A 17,684-nucleotide genomic window follows, 5' to 3' on the forward strand; every position below is an offset into this window, starting at 1 on the left:
AGCTGCACATGCCAGCAAAAGCAAAACAAGGAATTCCTTCACTGCTTCCCACCGGCAGGCAGGTGTTCAGCCATCTCCAGGGCAGCAGGGCTCCATCACACGTAATGGTTACTTGGGAAGACAAACGCCATCACTCCAAACAACCCCCCCTTCCTTCTTCTTCCCCCAGCTTTATATGCTGATCATGACACCATATGGCATGGAATGTCCCTTTGGTCAGCTGGGGTCAGCTGTCCTGGCTGTGTCCCCTCCCAGCTTCTTGTGCACCCCCAGCCTGCTGGCTGGTGGGGTGGGGTGAGGAGCAGAAAAGGCCTTGGCTCTGTGTGAGCACTGCTCAGCAGTAACCAAAACTTCCCTGTGTTACAACACTGTTTCCAGCACAAACCCAAACCATAGCCCCATACCAGCCTGTATGAAGAAAATTAACTCTATCCCAGCCAAAACTAGCACATAAATGAACCACTGTAATAACTAATATTTTAGTTATACGTATCATACATTGTGCATGAAATTATTAGCTTGAATTTGCCTAACAGTTTTTTGTGTGATTCACATTCTTTTTGTACTTCACATTTACTCTTTATTGTAAGGCATGCAGTAAAGCACAAATTCATTGGTTTAGTATTTTGGTTTGGTTTTGCCATGCTTTTGCTATACGTGGCAGGTATCAATGCATAGTCAGAAATATCAATAAATTTGAAATGTACATGAAATACCAGTAGGAAACTGTTATTAAATTCATTCATATAGGCAGGCATATCTCCTAGGTGACATGGGCTGAAACAAATATTTAACTTCTCCTTTGTTCTCTAATCTGGCTACCTACAAATTACAGCATTACATGCAATATGTCAGTTGAACTTAAAAAGCTATCAATGGCCTCAGCTAAAGTTGCCTAAAATTGTCAGGATGAAGCATGAGACTGCCGCGTCTGTTTGGGGAGAGAAAGAAGTCACGCCACAGGTCTTTGCTACTTTCCTTAATATGTTTCTAAGTGGTGTTCATCTATTGCTGTGGTAGAACTGGTGTAAGAACATGACCAGAAAAACAGTCTTTCGAAATACAGCTGAAAGTTATTGTGAAAAACCCAACAAAAACGTCTATAAATACAGAAAAATATGAAAATACATGTTTTTAAACTACTGAAGATGTACCCATTAACTGATCCTTAAAGACAGCTAGAACAGTACAGTACCAATCTTAAGGACTGTTGGTGGATATATAGTTACCAAAAATGCTACAGCTACAATCTAAAAATGAGAAAGTGTAATTCTTCATTTTGTTCCTATGTACATTTCCCTTTGCAACAAATCTGGATAAAGCACAAAATTATACCAGTATTATACCATGAAACAAGAATACAGAAAATTTTCTACACGGATTTAAGTGTTCACTTCTTGCACAAAATATATTCATTATTGGCATTTCATAGCCTATTTAACCTATTTAAAATACAGGTTAGAAGTAAATGAACAAGCAATGCTCCTCCTCTACTAAACAATCACGCCTTCGAATAAAAGACAGTTCCTGCTCTGAGGGCTCTAAAGTAAGACATTTGTGGTGTTGTTCCTAGGAAACTTTTACACACTATAAAAGACAAAAATCCACAGTATGAGGACAATCCTTTAAGGAATGTCCTGCTTCTCCAGTCTTCTTTCCAAGAAAAGAACTTTTATTCATTTTATAATAAAGGCTAAACAGGCCCACTGTACTGTCAGACAAGTTTCCATAAGCATGATTTCTAATGTGAAGAACAAACAGGGCAGAGACTATTCTTTTTGTGGGAAGGCACACTTTAAAAGGGTGAAACACTTTCCGTAATTAGCTTAGTGTGCCACAGAGAGCCTTTAGTGCTTTGCAGCCATAGAAGGTCTCTGGGACCCAGGAAGCCAGCCATCCCAGTTAATATTTTCTGTTATTTTTTTGTACTTTATACTAATATACATTTACTAACATAAATGTAGTATGAACACATCGCCTAATCTTTGCACCCTTTCATAACTTAAGTTCAGCACATGCCACCCTATATACACTCTTCCATAAAAATAATCCCTTCTGACAGCTATTCATCACAAACTGGAATAATTAAGGCCCCATCTCCTTAATGGGCCATGGAGTTCAGTGACTAAAAAATTAACCAAACAATTACTAACAGACATTTCTCAGCTTTTACACTGTAAACTAGACAAGAGCTTAATTTTTACTTTGGGACTTTTTCTGAGAGATTTCTGTAAATGAAAACTGTTACTTCAAATAGGCCACAGTGCAAATTACGACGTTATGAACCTCCAACATAACAACATTTTTTTGTTAAGGAACTTATTTATGAAGAAATTTCTATTTCCATATACTAAGAATGGATTTTATTTCACAATAATAAGGATGATATTGCACTTAGCTGTTTATGAGTACAGTAGTAAGGTCTTTAAGCAAACTCACACCTGGAGCAATTCTGACCTTCTTATCTCTTCCCCAATCTTCCCTAAAGCTTATTGCCTTTACACAATTGTTTAATATTTACTAAAATTCCTTAGTTCCAAATTAAATAATATCCCTAATTAGTATATTTTTAAACTTAAAACAATTTGGCCAACACACATAATACTGTAACCAAACTGTCTTCTCCTAACCACAAATAATAGCTAGTAGTTACCTGTAAACTGAGCACCAAGCAACTACAGAGGAATGGAATTTAGTAGAAGCACTGTATGATAGCAGTGTTCAAAGACGTGCAGATATACACTTGCACATTGTGAAATACAAACAGCATTTCTTTTAAAACAGTTGTATAGAAGAGTCCAGCAGGAGAACAAATACATTCAAAAGGCTAACTGATGTTTTTTAGAAGTGCCATACACTACTAAATTCTCACTAATACTTAGCATTTACATAGTACTTCACGTTTTCAAAGTGCTATACAAATGCTATCTAGATTAAATGTATTATCTAAAGGCAGAATACAAATCCAAAGTGAATGGTGATCAGATGAACGGCACCATGACAGTAAAACGTAATGTAATTACTACAGAGAGAGACTAAGTACTTTATTCATCAGCTAGCTATGCATGAACTATAATGGAAGACCACATACTTAACAAGGGGAATGTAGAGATACAAAATTATTACCTTTCATGAAATAGGTTTCTATGACCACAAGGAACGTCAGTACAGGAGCTGTAATTGGCTCCACAGGCTTAAAAAGCCTAACTCGGAAGTTGTAGGAAATATAAGGAAACCAGTTCAGTGATAAACAGACAGCTTATTTCAAGTGCTAATACAAACAACCTTTTTGAGCCATCATCCTTATACATCAATGCGGATTCCATGTTTTATAGACATTAATTCTCTAGTGCCTGTTAAATACATAATAAATGAACATAGATGAGGTAAAGATGCTGTAATTGCCACATACAGCCAATATGGCAAAGGAGGAGTTTTTCCAAACGGGCAGATCCAGAGGCCATGACGAATCCCGTCACGGATGTGATGAGAAGTCCAGGATATGAACAACATCCAGGGAAGAAAGCACCATGAATCCTTAAGCCTGAAAAGGTGCATAATAAACTTTAATGTCAGAGCCACAACAGGAATCACAGTAGAACAATGAAGAAGTGGTCTCCGTGGAAGAGTCAGAGCAGCCTGCAGAAAAGAAAAATAGAATTGGCAATGGCTACAATTGTGGTAAGAAAAGAAATGTTTCATGGATGTTTACAGGTGTATTATCAAGTGGCTAAGTGGAAGTGCAAAGAAAAACATGCTGTTCCTTTCCACTGTAGCTGATCAAAATAACCACTATGACTACATGTATGAGAGCTGCGTGCTGCCCTGTCGGTAGCAGGGCTCAGGGTGCTGGGACAGGCTTTTCTCTCTCTATTGTATGATGTGAATCACGCATCCTACTGAACATTACTGATGGCAAAACAGGGAGGGATAGGGACAAGGTATGCTATTTGTCATATAGTCACGTGGTATACAGGAATTGTACAGTCTGCTGCACTGATTATATGTATTTCAAGATAATCAAAAGGAAAACAAACATACAATACACTTGAAATATTTAATATGCTTTACTTGAAATATTTCATATGCTTTAATGGCATTTATTTTCAAAAATACATCCTGTATTATACTACAGTTAGCACCCGTGAAGTTGTTTTAGTTGGACAATATCTAGAACAGAACAGGAATTTCCAATACCTCAAAAATATAATCCAAGTTACATGTATTTTGGTTGCCTTGACACAGTATTCTTTAAGGACAGGCAAAAGGTAAGTTCAGAAGCCAACACCTGAATAATTTATGATCAGGGTTTTTATATTAACAACTTGTTTAATATTAACTTAGCTGAAAGCCTGATATTTCGTTTTAATTAAGGTGAACGTCTAGCTAGTGAGACTAAATTTAGCCATTTTAAGAAGTTATAATTATCAATACACATGCTTGAGAAAATATTCCAGATGTACTTACTAGCAACAGCTAGAACTATCTCCACAAATTCAAAGATAGTAAAAAAAAAAAAAAAAAAAAAGGTGGATTTTTAAGCAACAAGTAAGCAGATGCCTGTTTCTGTAAGCACAGGAGAAATGATAGCACATTACTAAAAGATCTATACAGGTGCTGATGTAATATTAATTGGCTCAATTCAGATACTGGTGAACATTTGGAAAGACTGTAGCAGGCACCAGAGATGCACTCTTTGCACATGATGGTGCATCTGATTGTTATGTTGAACATATCCCTCACTGCATCTACAGCAGAAAACAAAGAAAGCATGTCTATGAGATGCCAGCCAGTAACCTGCTCATGCTTCAGTTGTGTTAGCTGTTGCAGGATTCAACAGCTACAGTACCCGACAGTGGGACTGCGGGATAACTTCATCAAGTTTTCACGGATAACTTAGACAACTGCTTGGAGCCCTGTCTTCTTCGTAAGGAAACTTTGATGTAGCCTTAGCCAAGAAATAGAGAGATGGAAACATATGGACTACCTTGGAATATAATAGCCTGTGCTTTAAACCAAAGCCAACATTAAAAGGCTTGCAAAAAGCTTTGCTCTATTACCTTCCCACCACATGCTTGCCCATTACTCTGTCAATCAGGTGATGGGATTAAAAACCTCACAAACTGTCTCAACAACTTTTAACTGTAACAGTATGGACCCAACTCTTTCAAGTTGGTGCAAAGGGTACATTTTCTACAACTTCATTTATGTTTCATACAAGCAGATTGTTCACAGATTAAAGCAGAAAAATCTTGCGATGGTGAAATTGTTTATCACCTACCCTACAAACACAGTCAGATTTTTGTTACTGTCAGCAAGAGCCTATGAAGTCCATACTAGCCTAATTTTAAAAAATCACCCTGGATGGCAATACATTTTGGCAGATATCCTAATCACTGGTCACTATTTCTGCACTTTGAAAAAAATCAGTGGCAAAGTCTAAATGACTCTTTTCCCTCTGTGCTTTGGAGGTTAGGTGCCAACAGCAACACAGTGAGTAAGGAGAACCTGGATGTTAATTACGTATGCAATTTATCAGTATTAGTGCCAATCTTTATCCAGTTTTGGGGAGGTGATGCTTAAATTTTTTTCATACAGAATTTTAGATGACAGGGTTGTTCATACAGAAAACCTGAGCACTCAATTTTAGCAAGAGAAAACCCTATTTTGTAACTGCGGTAGAGTCATTAGGCTTCTGAAATGCTGTTACCCAAGTTCTGAGAGAAGAATAGTCTGTTTTCCCTTTTACATTTAGTAACTAGAGGAACATTTACATACTTGAGGTGCCAAGCCCAAGAGACAGACATGTAATTCTATTTGGCAATATAAGCTGTTATACTCTTTCTCCTAACAGGCAAATTTGTTTGCCTTTAGAAATCAGCAGATCTTTTAAAAAACCAACCAAACAAAAAAACCCACAAGCCTTTTCTGCCTTAAGCCTCCTGGAAAAAGATTATTATGGTTTGGGTAGATTTAGGGGAATGTCTACCATAAGATACATCAGGCTGGAGTTGCAAACAGTTTATTCACAACACAAATTACCTTTTCCATTTGCCTATGTGTTCAATCAGGTGCAAGATCTTCTTGAAGTTCCTGCTCCTCCAGCCCCTCTTGCATACTATGATGAGCAGCTGGAGACAGGAGACAACAATCGCATGCAGGAGAACCCAACCAAACTCTTTGCTTTAATGCTCAAAGAGACACTACGTAATTTGTGTAACAACATGGGCCCCCTCACTCATATTCCGTGATGCTTCACAAGTGTGAAGGCCTTCGTTTCGAGGCTGATCTATAAATTCAATGTTAAATTAATTGTGTGTGTGCAAAGCTTATTCTCCAATTCCAGAAATGCTCCTGTGCAGCCCAGGTTGGTCAGCAGTGGCACATTAACAAGCTCTGTTATGTATGTTTGCCAGTACAATCTTGTTTGCCACCAACTGCATTCTCTACACTTCTAGAAGCTGGTGAGCCTTAAGTAGCAACCTAGCAACTTCTGCATATCTGTTCTGCAACATGAGTGTTTGGGCTACAATCCTGGGGGACACTTCTCACTGAAGTCACACCTGATCACACGTAGCCCATCATGCTGCTCTTGTTTAGCAGTAATGCTGATAAAATACTGCAGGCTGCAGTAACTTTCACCTTTAAAGCTACTCAATGAGAGAGATTCTTCACTGATTCTTAGTCTTCTACATTTGTGTGCATATAATACACAGTAAAAACTACATGGAATACAAAGAACTACAAAGTCTAAGCAGCAGAGTCTTTGTAAACTTTATACTTGTTGCAAAAATAATGTGGGGAAAAGGGCAGATCACATGTTACTTGGTACACAAGTATTTGTCAGAGTAAACATATAAACACCACAGGTGACTATTTACCCTGAATACTCCCAGAAGAATTATGATGACACCATGAAAAACAGCCCAATAGCCAAATAATCCAAGCAGTGAACTGTGTCTGCAGGAACAGAAGTAGACGACTGGAGTAGCGTGAAGGTAGCAACTGGAGGTAGAAGGCAATACTGCCTTGTGCTGCGTAGAAGGGTTACTTCAAAAAAGTAACCCGTCATCAGATTTAAGAGTGATGATGAAAAGCTTTATAGATAATTGTGCAATGTGAAAAATACTCCTGTTATAATTTAATAATAGTGGTGTGGTTCGTTAATTAGATTTCTTACTTCATTAGTTACTTAGTAATGTGTTGCATAAGCAGTAAATGTGGTAGTCTCTTAAATCAGTTATGCTCAGTGCTGCAATCCAAAGAGAAAGAATGGGACTGGAACTAACAAATATGTAATAAAAAAGTATCCTACAAAGTAATAAATTGCATGGGCAACGGCCTGAAATTACCACATGAAACTGAAAGGTACACCATATAAAGCTGAGAAAAGAAAAGTCACAGATTAAAATCAGGTGTAGCTAGCCAGGCAACAACACAGCAGAAAAGTTTATGGGCATTACATTATATCACAAACTAAAAAGACACCGATGGCATTACGGGAGTACATAAAACCTATAACAGATTTTTTTTTTCTTTTTAAAAAGACAGAAGTGTGGTATGCATGTGACATTAAAAGGAATTAATCTGTGCTATTTGGCTCAAATGACATCTCACCTAAAATACTATATGCAGTTTGGGACAGGACCCTTTAAAGATAATTTAGGCAAAAGGCAATGCAGAGGAGATGAGAAAAATAGTAAGAGGTTTAGAAAACATAAATCCATGCCCGTCAGATTTTTTTGTGAGTTATTTAGTCAAGAGGAGACTTTCTGTAAACGGTTTTACAAGTTGTAAGAGTAATGCTGTTACTGCTCTAACGGTCAAGAGACCTACACAGGATATGGTTTAAAGGTAAACATCCTTATTAGCCCAGTTAACGTATGGAAGATGGAGGAATCTATAGGCAAATGACCATGAAAAAAGACTTGGGCATCCTGCCTTCTCCTTATCGCAGCTAAGTAAGTTTTGCTGCTAAAGGGCTGTTCTTCTACCTGCAACATCTTGTACTTCTGATTTGAAAAAACATTTTTAGGGAGAGCACAGCAATCAGCTGTCTTTTGCAGAGGCCTTAAAGAATAAGAAAACAAGATCTGTCAACAATTCTTGAGGCTGGATATTAGAAAAACAATTTCTAGCTGCTTGGGAACTGAAACAACACATGAACAAATTAAGTCATGAAATTGCAGTAATTTACTTTGCTTAGGATGCTAGGGATAGGTTACACAAACATTCTCCATTGTGGAAAGTGCAAGCTTATTTAACCTTGCCTCACTGAAGGCAGTAACGCGACAGGTCACCTCCCAGTTCTACGATACAATACAATAGTCAACTTTCTAAACAGACATTGGTGAAGAGTGTCATCTAGTGGTCATAATTAAGAAAAAATACCAGTGATAATCTCAAATGCACGAAAAAGTACCAAAAAAATTTTAGTACTTTCTAGTAAGTAGCCATCCATTACTTGCATTTACTGATTTTAAAATAATGTGTATTTACATTAGAATAACTATTGATTTAGATGCTATACTAAAATGTTAGTATTATAGGACCCATTAATCAACCAAACTAACTTCCCTCTTCTTTATATAGTTTTATAATTTTACAGTATTTCCATATGCAAAAAGTACAGAAAAGGGGAGAACTAGGAACTACGTAGGAAGTAACAACCCAGGCCACAGTACATGCTGGAGGTCGACCGGCTGGAAAGCAGTTTTGAGAAAATGACCTGAGGGTCTTGGTGGATAACAAGTTGACTATAAGCCAGCAACATGACCCTGTGGCAAAGGCGGCCAGTGGTACCCTGGGCTGCATTAGGAGTGTTGCCAGCAGGTTGAGGGAGGTGATCCTTCCCTTTCTCCTCAGCACTGGTAAGGCCACGTCTGGAATCCTGAGTCCAGTTCTGGGCTCCCCAGTATGAGAGAGATGGAGCTACTGGAGATCGAGTCCAGAGAAGGGCCACTAAGATCATGAAAGGACTGGAGCATCCTGCATATGAGGAAAGGATGAGAGTTGGGACTGTGCAGCCTGGAGACGAGAAGACTCAGGGTGTCGTCCAGGTGTACAAATAATCTGAAGGGAGGGTGCAAAGAGAACAGAGCCAGGCTATTTCCAGCGGTGCCCACTGACAGGGCAAGAGGCAACAGGCACAGACTGAAACACAGGAGGTTCCTCCTGAATGTAAGGAAACACGTTTTCTCTGTGATGGTGACTGTGCACAGGAACAGGCTGCCCTGAGAGGTTGGGGAGTCTGCATCCTTGGAGATACTCAAAAGCTGTCTGGACATGGTGCTGAGCAACCGGCTCCACGTGAGCCTGCTTCAGCAGTGGGGATGGAGATGATGACCTCCAGAAGACTCTTCCAACTACAACCACTCCGTGATTCTGTGAAAATGCCCTCTTTGTAGACGACAACTGTAAGGGGAAAGCTGACCAAATGCACAAACAGGAAAATGTCTTTTCTCTACAACAAATAGCGATACTATACATAAACAAAAAACTCTTTTTCCATTGGAAGTCTTGATTTTTACATCTCAACTATAAGCAATAATGCTTCTTGCATTTAGCTGTCTCCTACGTATTTAAAAAAAAATTGGTAAACCATTTTGCATTGTTCTTCTTTAATTAAAGGATTACAAAGAACAGCAATTTTCTCTCCACCTCCTTCCTTCCCCTGTCATCCATATGAAGAGCGTAACACTATTATGAGCAAACTGGAGGAAAAAAAAGAAGGTGAGATGGTCAAACAAGTTAAGTTATGCTCTGGTTGAATGGAAAGGTCAGTATCTTCCCCTTCTGTGCAGGTCCATCTGTAGGTGGGGGTGTACACTTCTGGGGAGGGAAGAGTAAGTAGCATGTATGTATTATGTAAGCTAGCTACACCAGCATAATTAAAATGTAAGGACTTGTGTTGCTGATCAGGGCAAATTCCTGAGAACAAGCAGAGTGGTAGGGCTCTAGCTATGGCGACCAGGAGCTAGCTGGGGGCGAGGAGTGTCTGCCTGAGGTATGGGATCGGGAGGGCAGTGCTAAGAGAACTGTGGCTGGAGCTGGTACAGATGGAGCTTACAGAAGGCGCAAATGTTTTGGAGAGTGTACAGAAGAGACTGTCGTGGTCAGGGAAAGCTGGGCAGTTGTGTTCAGAGCAGGCAAGAAGAGAGGGATATATGTATGTGTGTGAATGGGGAAGCATTAACAGGACTCACCGAAACCCCTGGAGAACCACTGAAAGAGAATGCCCTAATCTGGTAGTACCAATCCTATTGAGACACTCTGTCCTAACAAGCAGTTCTGCAAACAGATGATGATCACATATATTCTTTAACAGGTGCCAATTTCTCCTTTTACTTTTATTAACAAGTTCGACACTTGCTTTTGCTTTTTTTTTTTTAACAACCAAACATATTTAAGGGCAAACTCAGACTGCCTTTATAAAGGTGACAGCTCATACATAGCTTGTTTGTGGGAGAAGTGTTTAGGGCTGGCTAATCCCAAATGTACTACTTCTCTCTAAGACTGAATGAAATCAAACAGCACCTGGATTATCTACTTTCCAGACATTTCTACACCTTATTGTAAACAGAAATGGAATAATCTACTTTATACATAGAGTGTGCATGGCAGCACTTAACTATCCAACTTAACTTGGATAACAAAGCAACTATGTGATACACATAGGATATCACATATGCAGACTTTCAGAACTCTTTTTTCAGAGCCTTGTAAGGAGTAGATGTAAAATATTTTTAGGGCTTTTAAAATTGTAACAACTGCATACAAATATAATTCCTATATGTCTATTAAAAATGTATCTAATTAAAGTATCATTGGAACTTTTTTTTGTTTTGGGTATGGTAGAAGAACAATAAAGTAAACAGTGATGAAGAAAGAAAATAAACAATCACTGATTTTTTAACTTACCTTCAATGACAGGGAGCCAGCAAGAAAGAAGTGGTCCACATCAATGACAGAGGCAAGGAAGCCAGCCAGAGCGACCTCAGTAAAGTCACTTTTCTTCCTGAGTCCAATCACTATTGCCCAGGACCACATTCCTAGTACACCATGCACTGCATTATCAGAGAAGGCTCGGAGCCAGTCATTTTGCTGAACGAAGGAAAACTGCAGAAGTCTGTCTGCTACAAAGCAGAATATTCCCAAACCTAGACTAGAAACAACTGAAGCTGTGCTGAAAGTTTGGAGAAGAGCATGGGCCTTTTCAGTCTCAGACGCCATGGCAAAAACCATGTCACAGCACACAAAATGACATCAGGGTATACACTGTGCATTGTCCTTTGTATCATCAGTTGCTCTGTAAATGTCAGAGAACAGAAAGAAAACTATTAAAGAAAAAAATCCATTAGCACAAAGCATTTGTTATCACAGCTACAACTGATCATAAAAAAAACCAATTTCAATGTTTGCATTTAATATTCCTAGGGAATCTTTGATTTCAGTAAAGATAATTTGTTGACTTTGATACTACAGCTCTGAATTAAAACACTCATCCTGTTTTAATTAGAACAAGCACCTTTATAACTCCACTTTCTGAAATCTTAAATTTTACAAAACAGTTTGAAACTATTTGGGGGTACTGGTGGATGAAAAGCTGGACATGAGCCAACAATGCGTGCTTGCAGCCCAGAAAGCCAACCGTATCAAAAGACTGCATCAAAAGCAGCGTGGCCAGCAGGTCGAGGGAGGCGATTCTGCCCCTCTACTCTGCTCTGGTGAGACCCCACCTGGAGCACTGCGTCCAGCTCTGGGGCCCTCAGCACAAGAAGGACATGGACCTGTTGGAGTGGGTCCAGAGGAGGACCACAAAAATGATCCGAGGGCTGGAGGACCTCTCCTGTGAGGACAGGCTGAGAGAGTTCGGATTATTTAGCCTGGAGAAGAGAAGACTCTGGAGAGACCTTATTGCGGCCTTTCAGTACTTAGAGGGGGCTTATGAGAAAGATGGGGACAAACTTTTTAGCAAGGCCTGTTGTGACAGGACAAGGAGTAATGGTTTTAAACTAAAGAAGGATAGATTTAGACTGGATATAAGGAAGAAATTTTTTACGCTGAGGGTGGTGAAACACTGGAACAGGTTGCCCAGAGAGGTGGCAGATGCCCCATCCGTAGATGGTCAGGGATGGTAGAAGGTCAGGCTGGACGGGGCTCTGAGCAACCTGATCTGGTTGAAGCTGTCTCTGCTCAGTGCAGGGGGGTTGGGCTAGATGACCTCTAACGGTCCCTTCCAACCCAGAACATTCTATGATTCTATTCTATGATAATACATTGAATATGTTTCAAGATTCCTCCTGGTCTTAAATACATGATATTCATCAAATCAGATCTCTTTACACTGTAACAACAAAAAAAGATTCAACTTGGAGGATTCTTAGGACTGATGCTCAAAAATCCCAAATCTCTCTATGCAACAACAGAACTGAGTTTCTAGTCTATAATCGAAACCACTATTTTCATTTACATACTTTGTAAATATATGTATTATCAGGCTGGTACCCCTTTCTGAGCAACTCCTTGTTTTGCTTGGAGACTGGCACATAGAATAAGCCTTAAGAAAACCAGAACCATTAAAATATTTTTACGGTTTATCATAAACACAATGACAACAACCATTCAGTCAAGCAGAAGTAACCAAAACTAACTGCTTCAAGAACAAAACTACATATTCTTTTCCTCAGTATGTGCTCCAGCAGCAAACTCTACTGTTGCTTTTAGGACTTGTCTATTGCCTGCCACCTTACCTTCATAAAAGCTCTTTTCGCAGAAAAAAAAGAAAATTAGCTAATCCCAATCATTTTACTTTTCAAAAGTTGAACATTGTAATTTGAAAACAAAGGCACTGTTATTAGCATCAATAATCAGTTCAAAGTCCTTAAAAACTATTTCTGTTCTGTAACTGTGATGAAACCCTCTTGTACAAGGTGATTTCCTGGGAAAAATTATTGTCCTTAAATAACTGCCTGACATTTCAAAAGAAATTCCAAAAATAATTCAAGATCTTAAAGACACCCCCACCCCACTCCCAAGAAGCAATTACAGGATACCCAGATTATAAAGACAGAGTACTCATTTCTGTGATAACATTAAAAAGAACACTTTGGAAAGAAAAATTCTCATACAAATAATGTATTCCCCAGCTTCGTTACATTAAACGCACTGAGAAGTGGTCTTTGAAGGACAGCATCAGTTCTAATCATCCCAACTGTTATGCTCTTCTGTATTTTTGGGGAGCCATGGAGATAGACCACAGTTTCAAAGCCTACATCCTATCCGAAAATGGATTCTTCCCAAGAGATTGCTGTTTCTGTGCAATACATTAAATCTTGATAATCCTTCTTCTTACAGTTCTATCAGGTAAATTTTTATTCTAAATGTGCTTTTTATGAGTGTTTTAGACTTCCTTTAAAAATGAATACTTCTAACAGTGTTGATACAGAAAAGTTTATTATTTTAAACATGTTATTGGTTTTAAGACCCAGAAAATAGAAAATGTGCCTTCTAGCTTACTTACATGCCTGTTAATTGTAGAATTATCCACAATACATGACTACTGGCATTGATCTTTACAGAAAAAAAGCCCCCTGAAGCATTCATTTGGAAAAGGTTAAAAAAAAACCAGAAAAAAGCATGAATAATACATGGCCTTTGCACATAGATGAGAAAAAGTGGGTCAAGTTTAGAGTCTGTTAACCATGACTGTGCCTCTTCTGAAGGAACATGTAGACACAAAGTATTTCCTGAAACATGGAACCGCCATTTTCTGGTGGGTGACTTTACAATATACAGTACATTTCTGAATAAATTCTATTTTAAGGAACAAATGGTGATCTCCTCACAAATGTTTCTTCCATATAACCATCATGTCAGGTCGGATTTTACTTAAAATTACCATAAAACCTGTATAAGAATCCAATGTGGGCAGAGCCGATGCAGCAACATACCTTTAAAAAGCACACCAGTATTCAGAATCAAACTTACCCTGGGACTAGGAGAATGCGTTTTTTCCATTGCAGTTGCCTTATTTCAGTAGCAAACGTGGCCTATGCCTCGGCATTGAGCCTCTGTGCTTTCTGAATCCAGTCTGCCCAGTCCAGTGCAGGAAAGACCAAACAGCATTTGTGCCATCCTAAATAAATCGAACCAGGCAGCAGTAAGCACCATACTACACAAAGGTCTACAAACTCTCTACAAAACATACACGAAAGCTAGAACAATAGTCAAAAATACATAAAGAAGCAACATCTTTTTAATGAATTCCTGAACAAACAGCTAAAAGCAACTTCAGCCAGGGCTTAGAAGCTCTGTTAAAGCAAGCAGTGGAAAAAAGACCATAAAACAAAAGAAAGGCACAAATAAAGATGGAACAAGATAATAATCAAAAGATAATAAAACCCAATGCCATAAAGCCAGAAAAGGGCACTTCCAGCCTTCTGTTTTAAGTAAGTGCATTTCGAAATACACAGAAATCCATGTTAACAGATGCGTGTCTGGAACAACTGTGTGCCTGAAAGATGCCCACGTAAAGAAGTATTTATGAGTCACATTCAGGGATCTCTTTTTCATTTCATTCCATAAATGAGTGACCTTGGAATAGATAAACAGAGACCTATAAACTCAGACAGCAACAAAGGTTTGTGTCAGTTCTGCGGTAGGCTTACACTGCTTTGCGATGGATATTATTAACATGTGCGTAAAGTACACAGGAAAAGTATCACTAGAGAGTTAAAAAAATTCCAAAATGAGTACAATTTGAGAATTATGTATCATGAGTGAAATAAAGGTAATAATGCCAACTGGAAAACAAGGACAACATATAAATGGGTGTCTTTGAACCAGAATGAAGAACAGGAAGCAAAAATGTGGCTTCAGATTACCCTTAGTCAAGAGCCATGTCCATAGCATAACAGTTCTTTTTAAACAGTCTGTCTCTGCTGTCTTTTATAGACAAAAATGACTGCTGTCTGTGCAAAAATCAAGTCATGTTCCCAGGTACAACGGCGCAAGTATAAATATTCTGCAGATCAAGAGTGAAATCACACTAGAAAAAGAAAACTCTATTCAATCAAAATAATCTCTGAAATTACAATTTTTAATATAAAACTAGAAACTGTGGGTTTTCTCTGAAAAATGATTTTCAGACTGTTTACAAAACCACAATAAAGTGTCACAGGTTTTTCTATCCTATAAATCTCAGAAAGCATAGTTGTGGAGCTTACATTGGTGTTAGAACAGTGGAAAACAGATGTATTACACAAGAATGCTTAAGAAACCTATGGGTGGTCAGTCTAGTTAAGATATTGAAGGAAAGATTCAGGCTGGGTTTACATAAAACACATGCATACAACAGCTGATGGAATAACACCGCTTAGGAGGTGTGATTTCTCATGACATTTTTATATGAGATAAAGCATTATGCATAGTCTCCACCTATACCTACAAAATGCAATTTTGCTAATATATTGAATTTCATTTAAGGAAATTATAAAAATGATCTTAACAAACACACAGTTAACATTGTAAATTACTGACACAAGAAGATATTTAGATCAAAGCTATAAATATGCATTTAGGGAAACAGCTGACACTGAGAGGCCTTTCATCTCTTGGTGTAAGAGCAAAACAAAAATCCAATCGCTAAAATTATCATTTAGAAATATTGCTCTCCAAAATTTTTGCCCCAATTTTGCAAGAAGTTATTGAGCACATGAATACATACAGGAATTGAATGCATAAAATTAGCAGAATTATGCAAGATGTCAAAAGATCACAGCAGTCCCTTATAATTCTACAATCTCCTAAAAAACATTATTTCTATTGGATATTAATTGGTATGAAAAACTCCATAAAGTACAGTTACCACTTAAGACACAAGCTCAAACCTTTAATGTATTATCTCATGGAAAAGCAGATCTGAGCCTAAACAAATCTGTGAAGAACTGATAATGCAAATATTTTTGGGTCATATAGTTATAATGCATTATTGGGGTTGGAGGGTGGAAGGAAGCTGAAGAGGAAAAGGACAAAAGCATGCAAGAAATCGGTAGGATTTTACCAAGATACTGAGGAGCAAACTGAATTAAACCCACAAGGAAATTAAGGAAAACAAACAAAGAAAACCCGCATCAAATCATGAAATAATTAAATTATTTCAGGGACCATAAATTAAAGTGTTTGAAGACATACCAAGACACTAAAATGTAGACCTTCTCCTTAATGAGTACTTTAGAACTGAGATGTACCTTAAAAAAAAAAAAAAAAAAAAGAGTTGAAAGAAATACCCTAAAAGTATTTAGTAACTAGAAGACAGACCACAGCACTATCCGGTGGAAGAAAAAACAATCATCTGTCATCCTAGACAAAAAAAAAAAAAAGAAGAAAAAAGCATGAGTATGCATTACCCTCATTAACTACAACAACATTCGGATCATAAACAACTAATCCAATTTTAAGATTAAAATACGGTATGTGTAACTAAAGAGAGGGATGAAGGAAAGGCAGGCGTGCGGCAGGCAGACACGTAAAATTACAGCGATCAGCAACAATTTTTTGTGCCTTCAGGAAAGCTTTGCCTCAACACCCAGCACCAAAGCCCTTCAACAGCCACCTCCTGTGTCATGCCCGGCTTCACGTAAAGCACCGCGTCACCGTTCCTTACGTTAAGACCCGACGCGGCGTACGGCTACCCACATCGATAAAAAGAGGGATTTGTCGCTGGCTCCTCTCAAGACTGCTACCACCGTCTTCCCCCGCTTTAGCTTCTTTACCGAGGTAAAACCCACCGCACTGTAAACGCCCCGAAACGGAACCCCAACCCCGCGGCAGGCAGCGCGGAGCCATGAGGAGAAGCCCACGTCTACCCAGCCCGGGCGGCGGCGGGCGGCTTCCCGCCTCCGAGGGGTGAGGGGGCTGCCGAACGGCAGCCCCCTCACCCCTCGGAGGCGGGAAGCCGCCCGCCGCCGCCCCCTGTGCCCAGCCCTCCCCGCCGCCCTCCGCGCCCACCTGAAGCGCGGCCGCCGCCAGCCGCCCCCTCCGCCTCCTGAGGTGAAGCGAAGCCGCCGCCGGCGCAGGGATCAGCGGGCATGCGTGGCCGCGGAGGATGCCGGGATCGCGGCCCGCCCGCCGCGCCTGAGGGAGCCGCCTGTCTCCTCCCTCCCTCGCCGGCGTGAGGGCCGCGGGGCTTGGTTGTGAGGCAGAAATTATTCTAGAAATGTTAAAAACAGCGTTTAGGGTGTTCGCCGCAAGAGTAAATAAAGCGCTGGAGGAGAAACCAACGGTTAAAGGGTAGTATTTGATCGCTAAAGATACGGTGCGCCCCCGAGTGACGGACCACGCACCAGAAAGGCCTGAAGACACTTTGACTAAATACTTCAGTAGAGTAGAAAGCGTTTGGGAAACCTTTTATTAAATATTGGACTGCTACGTTTAAACATCTGAATGAAAGCACATTTTTACACTTAAAACCACTTATCCCTACCCCCGTCACTTGAGCGGTAACTAAATTGCTTGCACAACCCTCTATAAAAACTAAATTCGAGCAGAGGTTCATACATTTAAAAACAGCACCGTCAGGTCAGCCCTGATGCATTCATGCAGCTCTGCTCTATTACTTCACCTGCTCTTTTTGCCTCTCCACAATACAGAGCTGGGGCATGACGACGGCCACTGGCAGACCT

General features: G+C 39.5%; 1 protein-coding gene across 1 annotated transcript; it reads right to left on the reverse strand.

Moving 5' to 3' along the window:
- Nucleotides 1-323: 323 nt before the first annotated feature.
- TMEM267 (transmembrane protein 267) lies at nt 324-17,031 on the reverse strand. The gene is made up of 5 exons (XM_075726173.1): nt 17,011-17,031; nt 16,195-16,250; nt 13,990-14,137; nt 10,921-11,308; nt 324-3,639 (listed from the first exon to the last, which is right to left on the reverse strand). The coding sequence occupies exons 4-5, from the start codon at nt 11,242-11,244 to the stop codon at nt 3,304-3,306; spliced, it is 660 nt and encodes a 219-aa protein (XP_075582288.1). The 5' UTR covers nt 11,245-11,308; nt 13,990-14,137; nt 16,195-16,250; nt 17,011-17,031; the 3' UTR covers nt 324-3,303.
- Between the last annotated feature and the right edge of the window lie 653 nt (nt 17,032-17,684).

This window comes from Pelecanus crispus, chromosome Z (genome assembly GCF_030463565.1).
Source record: "Pelecanus crispus isolate bPelCri1 chromosome Z, bPelCri1.pri, whole genome shotgun sequence".
Taxonomy (NCBI): Eukaryota; Metazoa; Chordata; class Aves; order Pelecaniformes; family Pelecanidae; genus Pelecanus; species Pelecanus crispus.